Source organism: Trichechus manatus, unplaced genomic scaffold (assembly GCF_000243295.1).
Source record: "Trichechus manatus latirostris isolate Lorelei unplaced genomic scaffold, TriManLat1.0 scaffold00255, whole genome shotgun sequence".
NCBI lineage: Eukaryota > Metazoa > Chordata > Mammalia > Sirenia > Trichechidae > Trichechus > Trichechus manatus.
This window is the reverse complement of record NW_004444191.1, coordinates 2,159,700-2,174,160: the sequence shown is the minus strand read 5'-3', so window position 1 is coordinate 2,174,160 and position 14,461 is coordinate 2,159,700. Positions and strand designations below refer to the sequence as shown.

The window sequence follows — 14,461 nt, the reverse complement described above, 5'->3', positions numbered from 1 at the left end:
GAAAGACATCCCATGTTCATGAACTGGAAGATTTCATATATGTAATTAGAAAAGATCATAAAGCTATTATCTTAAAAATATATACTAGAATTGTTGAAAGACATCCCATGTTCATGAACTGGAAGATTTCATATATGTAATTAGAAAAGATCTTAAAGCTATTATCATAAAAATATATACTAGAATTGTTGAAAGATAGAAACATTGATATTCTAAACAATAAATGCTAGAAAGCAGCTTCAAAGATGAGTTATCATTTAATGCTTGAAATTCCAAAGAGAAAAAAAATCCCCAATTAATGATGCTCTTTTCTTATAAAGTAATTGCTGAAATAAAGGAACATAGAACAAAGAATTCTGCCAATTTTAACTTACAAAAATATACAGCGGATCATACTCTGGAGACCTGGCCAAGGCTTCAGGTGGTTTCATGTTCAAGACGGAGGTCTTGCTGGAGGGCTGAGGCATGGAGTCCTGTTTTGGAAGGACTATGATGGTGGTGACTTCGTCCTGTACGAAGACCCAGAGCAGGCATTAGTCTTGACGCCAGGACAAAAGGGGAAATGGAGAGTGACTCTTGAAGGTAGGGGTGGGTTACCTCAGCTCCTTGCTTCAGGGTTCGAGCAAGCTTTTCAGGTTTGTAACTTGTCGAAGACTCCTGGACAGAGAAGGGTTGATACCCCTTGATTCTGTACAGTTGAGGAACCTGGGGGGTGAAGGAAGACAATTGACTGAGTATCCTTAGAAGCCTGTTACCATTTTCAAGCATCACTACAAATACTGGTGAGGCTTAAAAGAGGTTGGTGAGATTTACTGCTAACCAACAGGATCTCTGAGCTGCCTGACGGTAAAAGTAATAACAAGTACCACGTTGTAACGTCGGATTGGAGTTTACTAATTTGGATTTAGCGCTAGACAAGTCCTGAGCCCTGTTCTGGGTCCCCGTACACACACAGGTTCATACTTACTCTCTCATGCCACATGGCTTAACTGTGAAAAATACACCAAACAGTGGTTTGTCAATTTAAAATATTTACATTCTCAAAAACAGAAGTGGTGATAGACCTCCGGAAAGGCTGACTAACTCTTATTCACCTCATCTTCTATTTTTTCCTAAAGTTTCTAATATACATGGTTCAGACAGCTTCATGTATGCATAGTATATGGTATATCCAGAGTGAAGATACTGGCTTCCACAAACCACATCAGGAAAAAAGAAATATATTTCACACATGCAATAAAATAACAGCAGAAAAAGACACACAGTAGGCTATGCAGTATAATCCAGAACAGAACAAAACTAATAAAATACTGTAATGGAAATTCAAGAATATTTGTTTGCTTCAGATGGAACCCAGTTAACAAATACCATAATAACAGGTCTGACCTGCAAATCGAGGAAGGAATAGGACTGCTTGATTTGAACTTCTGAAGCCTTAATCGGGACCGGTCCCAGGCCGTCCGGAGCCTAAAATGTGAACATCCAAATAAATGACACGTGATCAACACTGAGCAAAAGCGGCTTGGCTTCTATCACCATGACATTTTGAAACGTTAAATGAACAGTTCTACTCTCAAAGGAACGCTTTCTGTGACCATCGCTGATCCCCGATGTGTGGGGGCACAAGGCAGTATCCACCCTCCGGGAGGCATTCGATGCTCAGTTTCAGGGAGGACCTGTGGTCCGGCTGGTGCTTGGGGAACACCAAAGATAACCTCAAAAGTGCATCCTAACAACCTAGCTCAAAATGCAGAAAGAAGCAGCCTGAGAATTACAATGGACACCAAGCTTTCCTGCCATTTTCTGCCAGAGGAAAGGGGTTACTGGTAGTGCTGAAATAATTTGACAGTAATTTTGGACCTTGTTTTCACACAGATTAGCTGAGATTCCTTGTCAGTTTACTAAAGATTGGGTCAAATTCTACTTCTGCTATGAGAATACAGGTCGTCCCAAACTCATGATGGAGTTCCGTTCCGATGACTCTACTGTAAGTCAGTTCTGATGTAAATTGAATACCTTTTTTTTTTAAGTTTTCATTATCAGTATCTTTATTTAATACATACATACATACATAAAAAAATTCACAAATCATAAAAATTTACTTGACGATGAAGAGTTGGATGACATTGACGTTTTGTCAGTTTTGGTAATAACTCTACTTGCGGAAGGTTCTGGATCATCTGGATTATCCCTGGGAACGGGGATGGTGTTTCTATAGTAAGAAAATTGGTGAGAGTTGTATGCTCCTTTTTATACGTCATACATTTCGCAGTAACATCTCACTGCTTACTGAATCTGCCTATTGACTCCAGGAAAGCCATCCGCATTTGGGTCCATATTGTCAAACAACCGAAACCCCTGATTTAAATCTACACAGCACTGTTTTGAACAGTGAATCATAAAATGGAATATCTGTCAGTGAACATCAGCAAATTACACGCTGCAACACTGTATGTAGTACGTATGACTAATAAGATGTACAAAAACAAAAAACACACGGTTAAGTACAGCTCGTCCTAACACGTCGTAAGTTGGGGACACCTATATACAGTTTGAATGGCGCTCTCTGTTGTCACTTTTTGTCTAAGAAGTGATGTGGGTGGAGGTAGTAGAGGTGACCATGCACCTGAAGTCCAGGCAGACAGTCCAGGGTTTAATTAAAGTCTCTTTTACGGGAATAAACGAGCGGGTTTTCTTGATAAAGCAGGTGTTTAGCCAGGTGGGTAAAAACACCCTACAGGTTCCTCTGTTCTTGTCTGGTATGTGCTCATGAAGGAACACCTGCAGAATTGGTGTTCCCAGCTCTCTGATCTTGCTAAGGATTGGGGTGAAGGAGAGTCATAACGGTAGTACCTAATAACTAACATATTTTGAGCACTTGCTATATAAGCCAGGCAATGTACAAAGTACTTCCTATGCATTATCTCATTTAATCTTCACAACAGCTGATGGAATTTAACATCTTGCTTCATAGATGAAGAAATTGAGACTCAGGAGAGTTAAGGAGCAGGTGCTTGGTGGCACCAGGATTTAAACTCTAAGGTTCCTGGGTGGTGTAAACGGCTTGTACTTTACTGCTAACCTAAAGGTTGGTGGTTCGAATTCACATAGCAGTGCCACGGAAAAAAGCCCTGGCAATCTGCTTCCATAAAGATTATAGCCAAGAAAACCTTATGGAGCAACTCTGTCACACACGGGACTGCCACGAGTCAGATCAACTTGATGGCAATGGGCTGGGTTTGGTTTCTGTCTCCAAAACCCACACTCTTCACTTTCTTAAGCAACTGGCTTGTGGAGACTGGCTTCCTCTGAGATCTCTCCTGATCTCTCCTCCCAAATGGGGAAACTCCAGCAGCTAACCATTTTTCATCTTTCTTTTCACTTCCCAGAGGGTCACTAGTAGATGTGGTTAAGCCTTTGTTCTTCGGCTTGTGGGCTGGTGTGGAAAGGATGTGCATGTCATTTGAAAACCAGCCTGGGAGGATACCAGTTGCCTCTACCACCAAATCAGGGCAGGAACATAGAGATGATGACCGTGGTGCACTTCACTGCTGACCTAAGGATGTGTTCCTGACTAAAAAGCCAATTCTAGTGGTCCTCGGAAAAAAAGCAAGCTTCTAATTTCCAAGTCTGTTCTTCTGTCTGCACTTTCTACTAGAATGAATCACACGAAATTGATATTTTGAAGGTAAAAATAGCAATTCGATATGGTTTAATCAAATTTTTATATAATTCTCCCTGAAGCCCCTCTTTGAAAGGAGAATAACGATTGTGTATCAAAGTGGTTTGGATTTATGCTCTCATGTTTGTGAAAATGGTAAATTAAAAAAAAAAAAATACAAAAAGTACAAAAAATTTCAAAATTCCAGTATACAGGTTTGGTAAACATCATTTCAGATATGTCTCGTGCCTATACACAGGTAGAAAAATGGCAGTAATTTTTGACATGGGGTCCAAATACTGTGTATGTGGTTTTAAAATTATAGCAAACATTAAATTAACCTTTATTTGAGTTTAATGGAAAATGGCAATTGTAAAGAACATGTCAATTATTTTGTAGAAAACCCCTCTTACAGCTCCCTTTTAAGTTCTTGTTTTGGAGAGAGAATACTGTCTGCAATTTCTCGGAGCAGATGGAGAATTTGCCCCTCCCCTTTGAACTCTTCCTCAGTTTCCTGGGTGAATTCCCCTTCTAATGGGTGTTTTCATCTGTTTCTCCCCTTTCTCTTTTCCTTCCCCTCATCCATCATTCCCACTGCTCACCACTCTACCCTCTGTATCTATGCAACCGTCCTCTGCTGGCCCCTTTCCAGTTAATCATCTTTGAATGGGGGCAGTTCTACTAAGACCATTAGCTGCAGATTAGAGTGGAGAGAAATAAAGCAGAACACTGCAATTTGGATGTATTGTCTTGAACACCTCATCAAATTTGTAATGCCTTCTGTCCTGGATAGAAGTCTCCTTTTGGTTTTCAGGGTTTAGAAAGGAAGTGTGGCTCTCAGAGAAGCTCCTTGAATTACTGCCTCTCGTTGTTGGGATCTGGTCGTTGCTGCTAACCTTCTCTCCTTCACTAGCCTCTCGTCTGGCAGTTTCCCTTGCAATCTCCAAGTAGCAGTCCCCATTTCTTCCCTGTACAACCTACTTGTAACTCCAATCTAAGAGTCTCTGGATGGGCCCTTCAGGACTGTGACACTAGAGAAAATGGCACTCATCCCAAGGCCTGAAGATGTATTGTAGCATCTTACTGTGCTTGGGTCCAAATGGTACAGGTTGGGGTAGAACTTCATAGTAATTTCTGGTTTGTGACTACTTTTTCTTCTATTGATAATGGGAGTTTTCATCTCCATTTTCTGATACAATTTCCAAGGAAAGACAGTGGGATGAAAACGCCTTTATTCCATCATCTCTATGACTTCAATCTTTAAAAAAATTTTTTTTTAATTGTGGTAAAATATATACAACAAAAAGTTTGCTATTTTAACCAACTGTAAGTGTACAATTCAGTGACATTAATTACATTCACCATGTTGTGCAACCACCACTATCCATCTCCAAAGTCTCCCGTCACCCCAAACAGAAACTCAAAACCCCTCAAGCAACAACCCTGTATTCTCCCCACCTCCCATCCCCTGGCAACCACCAATAAACTCTTGTCTCTACCCATTTACTTATTCTAGGTATTTCACGTAACGGGGATCACACAACATTTGTCCTTTGGTATCTGAGTTATTTTACCCAGCATAATGTTTTCAGGGTTCACCCATGTTGTAGCATATTATCAGAGCTTCCTTTCTTTTCATGGCTGAATAACATCCTATCGTAAGGATATACCACATTTTGTTCATTCATTCGTCTGTTGATGGATACTTGGATTTTTTCCAGCTTCTGGCTATTGTGAATAATACGGCAATGAATATTAGTGTACAAGTATCTGCTTGAGTCCCTGCTTTCCAGTCTTTTCGGTTTATACATAGGAGTGGAATTTCTGGGTCATACGGTAACTCTATGTTTAACTTTAACAGTGGTTGCGACATTTTACATTTCCACCAGCAACGTACGAGAGTTCCAATTCCTCTATATCCTTGACAATACTTGTTATTTTCCACTTTTCTAAAAATAGCCACCCTACTGGGTATGAGGTGGTATCTCATTATGGTTTTGGTTTGCATTTTCCCTAACGACTAATGATGTTGCGCATCTTCTCATGCGCTTATTGGCCATCTGTATAATTTCTTTGAAGAAATGTCTGTTCACATCCTTCGTCCACTTCCAAATCGAGGTGTCTGTCTTTTCGTTGTAGTTGTTGTTGTTTTTGTGGTTAGGTGCCATCAAGTCATTTAGAACTCAGAGTGACTTTATGTACAACAGAACAAAACACTGCTCATTCTTGTGCCATCCTCACAATCGTTGCTATGTTGGAGCTCACTGTTGCAGCCACTGTGTCAATTCATCTAGGTGACGGTCTTCCTCTTTTTAGCTCACCGTCTACTTTACCTAGCATGATGTCCTTCTCCAGGGACTGGTCCTTCCTGATATGTCCAAAGTACGTGAGATGAGGTCTTGTCATCCTCACTTCTAAGGAGCATTCTGGCTGTACTTCTTCCAAGACAGGTTTGTTCATTCTTCTGGTAGTCCATGGTATATTCAATATTCTTTGTCAACACCATAATTCAAATGCAACAATTCTTCTCTGGTCTTCCTTATTCATCATCCAGCTTTCAAATGCATATGAGGTGATTGAAAATACCATGGCTTTGGGTCAGGCGCACCTTAGTCCTCAAAAGTGACATCTTTGCTTTTTAACATTTTAAAGAGGTCTTTTGCAGCAGATTTGCCGAGTGCAATATGTCGTTTGATTTCTTGACTGCTGCTTCCATGGGTGTTGATTGTGGATCCAAGGAAAATGAAATCCTTGACAACTTCAATATTTTCTCCATTTATCATCATGTTGCTTATTGGTCCAGTTGTGAGGATTTTTGTTTTGTGGTAGAGTTCTTTATATATCCTGGATATTGAACTCTCACCATCTATATGGTTACCAAATATTTTCTCCCATTCTGTAAGCTGTCTCTTCACCTTCTTGATAAAGTCCTTTTGATGCACAAACGTTTTTATACATAAACGTTTTGATGGAGTACAACATCTATTTCTTATTTTGTTACTCATGCTTTTGGTTTAACTTCTAAAAATCTATTGTTAAAAACAAGGTCTTTAACTTTTACTCTATATTTTCTTCTAAGGGTTTTATGGTTTTAGTTCTTATACCTAGGTCACTGATCTAGTTTGAGTTAATTTTTGTATATAATGTGAGGTATGAGTCCAACTTCATTCTTTTGCATGTGAGGTCCAGTTGGCCCAGCACCATTTGTTAAAGAGACTGTTCTTTCCCCACGGAATGCAGTTGGCAGTCTTGTCAAAAATCAATTGGCCACAGATGTATGGGTTTATTTCTGGACTCTCAGTGCTATTCTATTGGTTAGTATGTCTATCCTTATACAAGTAGCACACTGTTTTGTTGTTGTTGTTGTAGAGAATATACACAGCAAAACATACACCAATTTGACAGTTTCTACTTGTATAATTCAGTGTCATTGATTAGATTTCTCGAGTTATGCAACCATTTTCACCCTCCTTTTCTAAGTTGTTCCTCTCCTATTAACATAAATTCACTGCTCCCTAAGGTTCCTATCTTTCAAGTTGCTGTTATCACTTGGATCCCATATACATAGCTCTTAAAAGAGCATAATGCTCATGGCAGACATTTTTTACTAGTTAAGCTAAACTATTGCTTGGTTTTAAGAAGACTCCAGTGGATATTTTTAGTTTAAGATTTAAAGATTATCTTAGGGCAATAGTTTCAGGGGTTCATCCAGCCTCCATGGCTCCAGAAAGTCTGGAGTCCATGGGACTTTGAAATTCTGCTCAACATTTTTCCCATTTGATAGGATTCTTCTTTAGAATCGTTGATCAAAATATTCAGTAATGGTAGCTGGGCACCATCCAGTTCTTCTGGTCTCATGGCAAAGGAGGCAGCTGTTCATGGAGGCAAATAGCCACACATTCCATGTCCTCCTCCTGTTCCTGATTCTCCTTCTTCCTCTTTGTTCCAGGCAAATAAAGACCAATTGTCATGCCTTGGATGCCACTTGTAAGAGTACCACACTGTTTTAATTACTGTAGAACTGTAATACCTTCTGAAATAGAGAAGTGTGAGCCCTCCTACTTTTGTCTTCCTTTTCAAGATTGTTTTGATTATCTATGACTTCAATCTTAGTTTAAACTCTGATTAATTTTTTCATTCAATTCTTCCATGAAGCTTTTTAAGAAGCTTGGTACCTACAGTCATTCGAGGCTCATATTTGAGAATAAAAGTGATACCACTTCTCTATGGCACATGTCACTTCCCAGTTGGAAATGCAGTTATTTACACACGTGTCTCATCTCTTCAGGAGGTGACGTATTTCTTGAGGGAAGACTGTCTGTGATTCATCTGTTTATTTTCCATGGTAGTGTTCACTGAATGTGCCACCCAGAGTACCCTTTAAGCTTAAAGGACTTAGTCCCCCAGCTGCTAGGAGTCCCGTTGATAAAACAGCTCTCAGGGGTCACCCTCTTTAGGAATTGCCTTGGTTGAAGGGAACTGCCACACTCAAGGTCATGTGCTATTCTGGGGGCAATCTGCCTTCAATGACTGGTGGAAGCAAAGGCATAAATGCCCAGTCTGCTCAAAATATCCAAGATTCAGAAGTCCTCATGGATTTAGCTGAGACCTTTGCTGAGAACAGAATTGCACTTCAACGTCTCTCTCCAATCCTTCTTCCTTTGCTTCCCTTCCACAGGTGCTAATCCCAAAAGCAACCTAACAAACTTTCTACATGCTAATCTCTCTCTCAGACATCCACAGAACTTAAAACAGTGCCTGGTATACTATGAAAACAAAACAAAACAAAAAAACTCATTGCCACTGAGTCAATTCCAACTCTGAGGGACCCTACAGGACACAGTAGAACCGCCTCATAGGGTTTCCAAGGAGTGGATGGGCACTCAATAAATATATTTTATCTAATATAAGACACCACCATTAAATGTGTTGTAATGCTAGTATACCGTCAATCGCAAGACATTTCCCAGTTTCAAAGAGGCTAACTGTAAAAAAAAGTACATCTTTGCATTGATGAAATACAGTATTTATGAAATGAATTAATACATTCTTTTTTTAAAGATAGTAATGCTGGGCACTCCATTATTCATCAACCCTGAGAAGCAGAGAAATCTAGTAGAAACAACTATAGTACCAAACGAAACGTATAAGCTTCAAATTATTAAAAAATAATGACATGGTCTCCACAAGAACATGTGATGATCTTCTCATCCCTATCCCCACTAATTATTGAGTGTTAGGTATTTATTTTTGCTTAAAAATCACAGATTTATTATTTTCAATAAAATAAATATTCTGATCATTTAAGTCGTTTAATTATCTAAGGCAGAAAACATGAAATTTCTAGTCAGTCCTGGAACTCTTAAGTAGGTTAGTCTTTAATCCTTAACACATATTACAGGATGTGAATGATGAGTTTATTCTTTGAAATTAAAAATTACTTTGTGAGGCAGAGCCAACATGCTGCCCTAGACAGATGCATCATGCCATCCTTCTGCAGCAAAGACCTGAAAAACTATGTAAAACAGATACAGACGTAAATCCTGGAACTCTAAGCATCAAATGAAGGGATAAAGAACTAGATTAAACACTTAATGGGAGAAGAAACTGAAGGAAAAACAGAGAATGAGGAGAGATACAGAACAGAGATCCCTTGCCAACAAACACAGCACATAGTCACCATCTTGGAGCACAGTCAGCAATGACCCCAGATAGGGGGTACAGGAAGGCAACTTCACGAAGTTCCCAACAGGAGACAGAGCACCCAGTAACCAGAGAAACACGCTTTCCCACTCCTCACCTTCTGCCCTGTGCGCCACCCCTACAACTTCCTGACTGTTCACACTGTGCTGCTAAGTTAGAGAGCTACTGGCCTGCTGTCACCTCGGGTCTGTTCCGCCCTCACCTCCAGTTCCTGCTGTGCCTTTTTTTCCCCCTTCCTTCCTTTTCTTTCTCCCTCACACTTAGCCCCGTACGCCACCTCTACCCCTTCCTGTTGGGCCATGCTGCAATACCATGGCTAGAAGCTACTGGCCCGCTGCCACCCAGGGTCCACCCACCACCACCTGCTGGCTCCCAATAGCACCATTTTTTCCTTTTTTTCCCCTTCTTCCTTTTCTTTCTCCACCTCACCTAGCCCCGCATGCCACCTCTCCCCCTTCCCATCAGGCCATGCTGCACTGCCACGGCTAGAGAGCCAGTGGCCTGCTGCTTACTATCTCTCACCTAGCCCCGTACACCACCTCCCCGCCTTCCCACTGGCCCCCAGGTCTGCTCCACCCTCACCCACCAGCTACCCTTTTTGTCTTTCTCTCTCTTTTCTTTTTCTTTCTTTCCCCTACCTAGACCTGTATGCCACCACCCTTTCCCACCAGCCCTTGCCGTACCACCACGGCTGCAGCGTACCTGGCTCAGGCCTGCCACTACATCAGGCCCGCCCTGCCCCTCCCCTCCCACAACTTGACCAGCTGCTGAAAGGTGGGAAGCGAGCTCATATCACTCCCTCTTCAACTCTCCCATCTATCTGGCAAGGGGCTGTGAACACTCCCACACCACTGGACCACCATCAGGAGGCAGACAGCGCCTGTCCAGTCCACCCTCAGCCATCTTGCCAAACCAGTGTACAGCAAAGCGGGCTTGTCCTGTCTGGTGCTGCCCAGACCACACGGACGGGCGGTGAGTTATAATGCCCACAGACGACCAAGCAGTAAAGCATGCCTGGCTGGCCTGCCCGCCCTGATGTATCAAAACAAACAAACATACGATCAATAAATAAAGAAAATAACACCTTAATGTCTCAGAGACAGCAGACAATATAAAAACATTAAAAAGCAGACAAGATGGCTCCAGCACATGATCAAAATAAAGAATAAGATGATCTTCTGGTAGAAGAAACGGCAGTGAAACTACCTGATATGGAATTCAAAAGGCTGGTTAAGAGCTACAGCTGCTAACCAAAAGGTCGACCATTCAAATCCACGAGCTGCTCCTTGGAAACCCTATGGGGCAGTTCTACTCTGTCCTATAGGGTCGTATGAATTGGAATCGACTTGACAGTAATTTCCTTCCCCCAGGGAGATCAGTAAATAGATTAAGAAAAACACAGACAAAATCAAAGAAAAACATAGACAAAACCAACGAAAACATATCCAAAGTCACGAAAAAGACAGACAAAGCAATAGAAGAATTTAGGAAAATAATACAAGAACAAAATGTCAAAATAAATAAAAAATTAGAAATCATACAAAAATAGCAACAAGAAATCAAAAAGTTAAACAACAAAATTTCAGAAATGGACAACTCAATAGAGGGTTTTAGGAGCAAATTTGAAACAATGGAAGACTGAATCAGTGAGACTGAAGAAACTTATTGAAATCCTTGGATGCTGCTTTGTTTGAGGAAAAATTGGAGAAAAGAATGAAAAAAAATGAAGAAAACCTAAGAATTATGTGAGGCACAATCAAAAGCAAAAATTTGCACATGATGGGAGTTCCAGAACAGGGGGAGAAAATGAAAAACACAGAGAAGACTGTGAAGATTTGCTGGCAGAAAACTTCCCAAATATCCCAAAAGATGAAAAGCTGACCATCCAAGAAGATCAATGAACCCCATATAAGATAGACCCCAAAAGAAAGTCACCAAGACATATCACAATCACACTTGCCAAAACCAAAGACAAAGAAAGAATCCTGAGAGCAGCTAGAGAAAAACAAAAAGTCACTTACAAAGGGGAAACGATAAGACTAAACTCTGATTACTTTGCAGAAACTATGCAGGCAAGAAGGCAATGGGATAACATATATAAAACCTTGAAAGAAAAAAACTGCCAAACAAGAATAATATATCCTGCAAAATTCCCTCTCAAATATGATGGAAAAATTAGGACATTTCCAAATAAAAGGAAATTCAAGGAATCTGTAAAAACTAAACCAAACTTAAAAAATTGTTAAAGGGAGTCCTTTGGTTAGAGAACTAACAACATCAGACAACAACTGGAGTCTAGGACACAGGACAGTATCAGCCAGATACCAACTTAAGTGAAGAACTCTCAATAATAAAACAAAGCTAAAAGACTTAAAGCAGGGAAACAGAGACATCAATCTGTAAATGATGACAACATCAAAACAGTAAAATCAGGAATAAACAGTATAGCTATAAAACTTTCAAATGCAGAAGTCAAGGCGATACCAAGTAATAAAAGAATGGTTCAAACTTCAGAAGCTAAGAGTAAATTTCAAGCTACCGACAAAGAAAGTTAGCAAACCTACTCATCAGAATAAAAAAGAAGAAAAATGTAAAGTCTCAGGAAACACAAAATCTATAATAAAGAAAGAAAAGGAAATCCACAAGCAAAAGGAACTCAGCACAGGAAAGTAAGAGGAACAAAGAAAACGCCAGCACCATACAAAAAAAAAAGCACACCAATATGACAGCAATAAACTCATACCTAATGATAATCACACTGTATGTAAATGGCTTAAATCACCTGTAAAGAGACAGAGAGTGGCAGATGGATAACGAACTATAACCCATCAGCATGCTGTCTACAGGAGACACACTTTAGACAAAAAACATAAATATTTTAAAAATCAAAGAATGGAAAAAATATGTCAAAAAAACAGTAACCAGAAAAGGTCAGGCGTGGCAATACTAATCTCAGATAAAATAGATTTTAAGGCAAAATCAACCATAAAAGACAAGGAAGGACATTATATAATGATTAAAGGGACAAACCACCAAGAAGACATAACCTTAATAAATATCTATGCTCCCAATGACAGGGCTCCAAAATTCATAAAACTAACTCTAATAGTACTGAAAATAGAAAGAGACAGTTCCACAATAATAGCAGGAGACTTCAACACAACACTGTTAGTAAAGGACACGGAATATTCAGAAAGAAACTCAACGGAGATAGACGATCTAAAGGCCAAACCAACCAACTTGACCTCATAGACATATATAGAACACTCCACCCAAAAGAAGCAAAGTATTCATTCCGTTCCAACACGCATGGAACATTCTCCGGAACAGACCACATTTTAGGCCACAAAGCAACCCTCAATAAAATCCAAAACATCGAAATAATACAAAGCATTCTCTCTGATCACTACAAAAGTAGAATTCAACAACAGGAAGAGCAAGGGAAAAAAAACCAAATAAATGGAAATTGAATAACATCTTGCTTAAAAGCAACTGGGTAACAGAAGACATCAAAGAAGGAATCAAAAAATTTCTAGAATTAAATGAAAATGAAAACACGTTATATACAAACCTTTGGGACACAACAAAGGCAGTGCTCAGAGGTCAATTTATAGCAATAAACACACACATTAAAAAAGAAGAAAGGGCAAAAATCAAAATGTTAGCCCTACAACTCAAACAAATAGAAAGAGAACATCAAAAGAAGCCCACAGGCACCAGAAACAGGAAATAATAAAGATTAGAGCAGAAATAAATGAAATAGAGAACAAAAAAATAATAGAATCAAAAACACCAAAAGTTGGTTCTTTTACAAGATCAACAAAATCGACAAACCATTGGCAAAACTGACAAAAGAAAAACAGGAGAGGAAACAAATAACCCAAATAAGAAATTAGATGGGTAACGTTATAACAGACCCAACTGAAATAAAAAGGATCATAACAGAATGCTATGAAAACTGTACTCCAATAAATTTGAGAACCTAGAAGAAATGCACAAATCTCTAGAAACACACTACCTATCTAAACGAACACAAGCTGATTGAAAATCTGAACAGACCCATAACAAGTAAAGAGATTGAGAGGTAATAAAAAAACTCCCAACAAACAAAAAATCCCTGGCCTGGATGGCTTCACTGAAAAATTCTACCAAACATTCAGAGAAAACTCATACCAGTACTACTCAAACTATTTCAGAGCATAGAAAAGGAAGGACTACTCTTGCATTCATTCCCTGAAGCCACCATAACTGTGATACCAAAGCCAGGAAAAGACATCACAAAAAAAGAAAATTACAAACCAAAATCTCGCATGAATATAGACGCAAAAATTCTCCACAAAATTCTAGTGAATAGAATACGGCATCACTTTGTTATGGATTGAATTGTGTCCCCTAAAAATATGTGTCAATTTGCCTAGGCCATGATTCCCAGTATTGTGTGGTTGTCCACCATTTTGTGATCTGATGTAATGATTTTATGTGTTGTAAATCCTAACCTCTATGATGTTAATGAGGCAGGACTGGAGGCAGTTACGTTAATGATGCAGGACTCAATCTACAGGATTAGGTTGCATCTTGAGTCAATCTCTTTTGAGATATAAAAGAGAGAATCGAGCAGAGAGGAGAGGGACCTCATACTACCAAGAAGGAAGCGCCGGGAGCAGAGCACTTCTTTGGACCCAGGGTCCCTGCACTGAGAAGCTCCTATACCAGGGGAAGATTGATGACACGGACCTTCTCCCAGAACCAACAGAGAGAGAAAGCTTTCCCCGGGACCTGGTACCCTAAATTCGGACTTCTAGCCTCCTAGACTGTGAGAGAACAAATTTCTGTTTGTTAAAGCCATCCACTTGTGGTATTTCTGTTACAGGAGCAAGAGATAACTAAGACACATATTAAAAAAAAAATACATGACCAAGTGAGATTCATCCCAGGTATGCAAGGACAGTTCAACATTAGAAAATCAATCAACATAATCCACCACATAAACAGAACAAAAGAAAGAAATCACATGATCATCTCAATCGATGCAGAAAAGGCATTTGATAAAGTCCAACATCCACTCCTGACAAAAACTCTCAATAAAAGAGGAATAGA

The 14,461-nt window shown here is 39.7% G+C and overlaps 1 protein-coding gene across 1 annotated transcript in view; it reads right to left on the bottom strand.

The window, feature by feature from the left end:
- CFAP221 (cilia and flagella associated protein 221) overlaps positions 1-14,461 on the bottom strand; it is a 154,211-nt gene that overhangs the window by 25,618 nt on the left and 114,132 nt on the right. The window contains exons 17-19 of the mRNA XM_004389683.2: positions 1,387-1,467; positions 598-705; positions 375-509 (exon numbers count right to left, since the gene is read on the bottom strand). Coding sequence (XP_004389740.1) covers positions 375-509; positions 598-705; positions 1,387-1,467 — 324 coding nt within the window. The remainder of the gene's footprint in view (positions 1-374; positions 510-597; positions 706-1,386; positions 1,468-14,461) is intronic.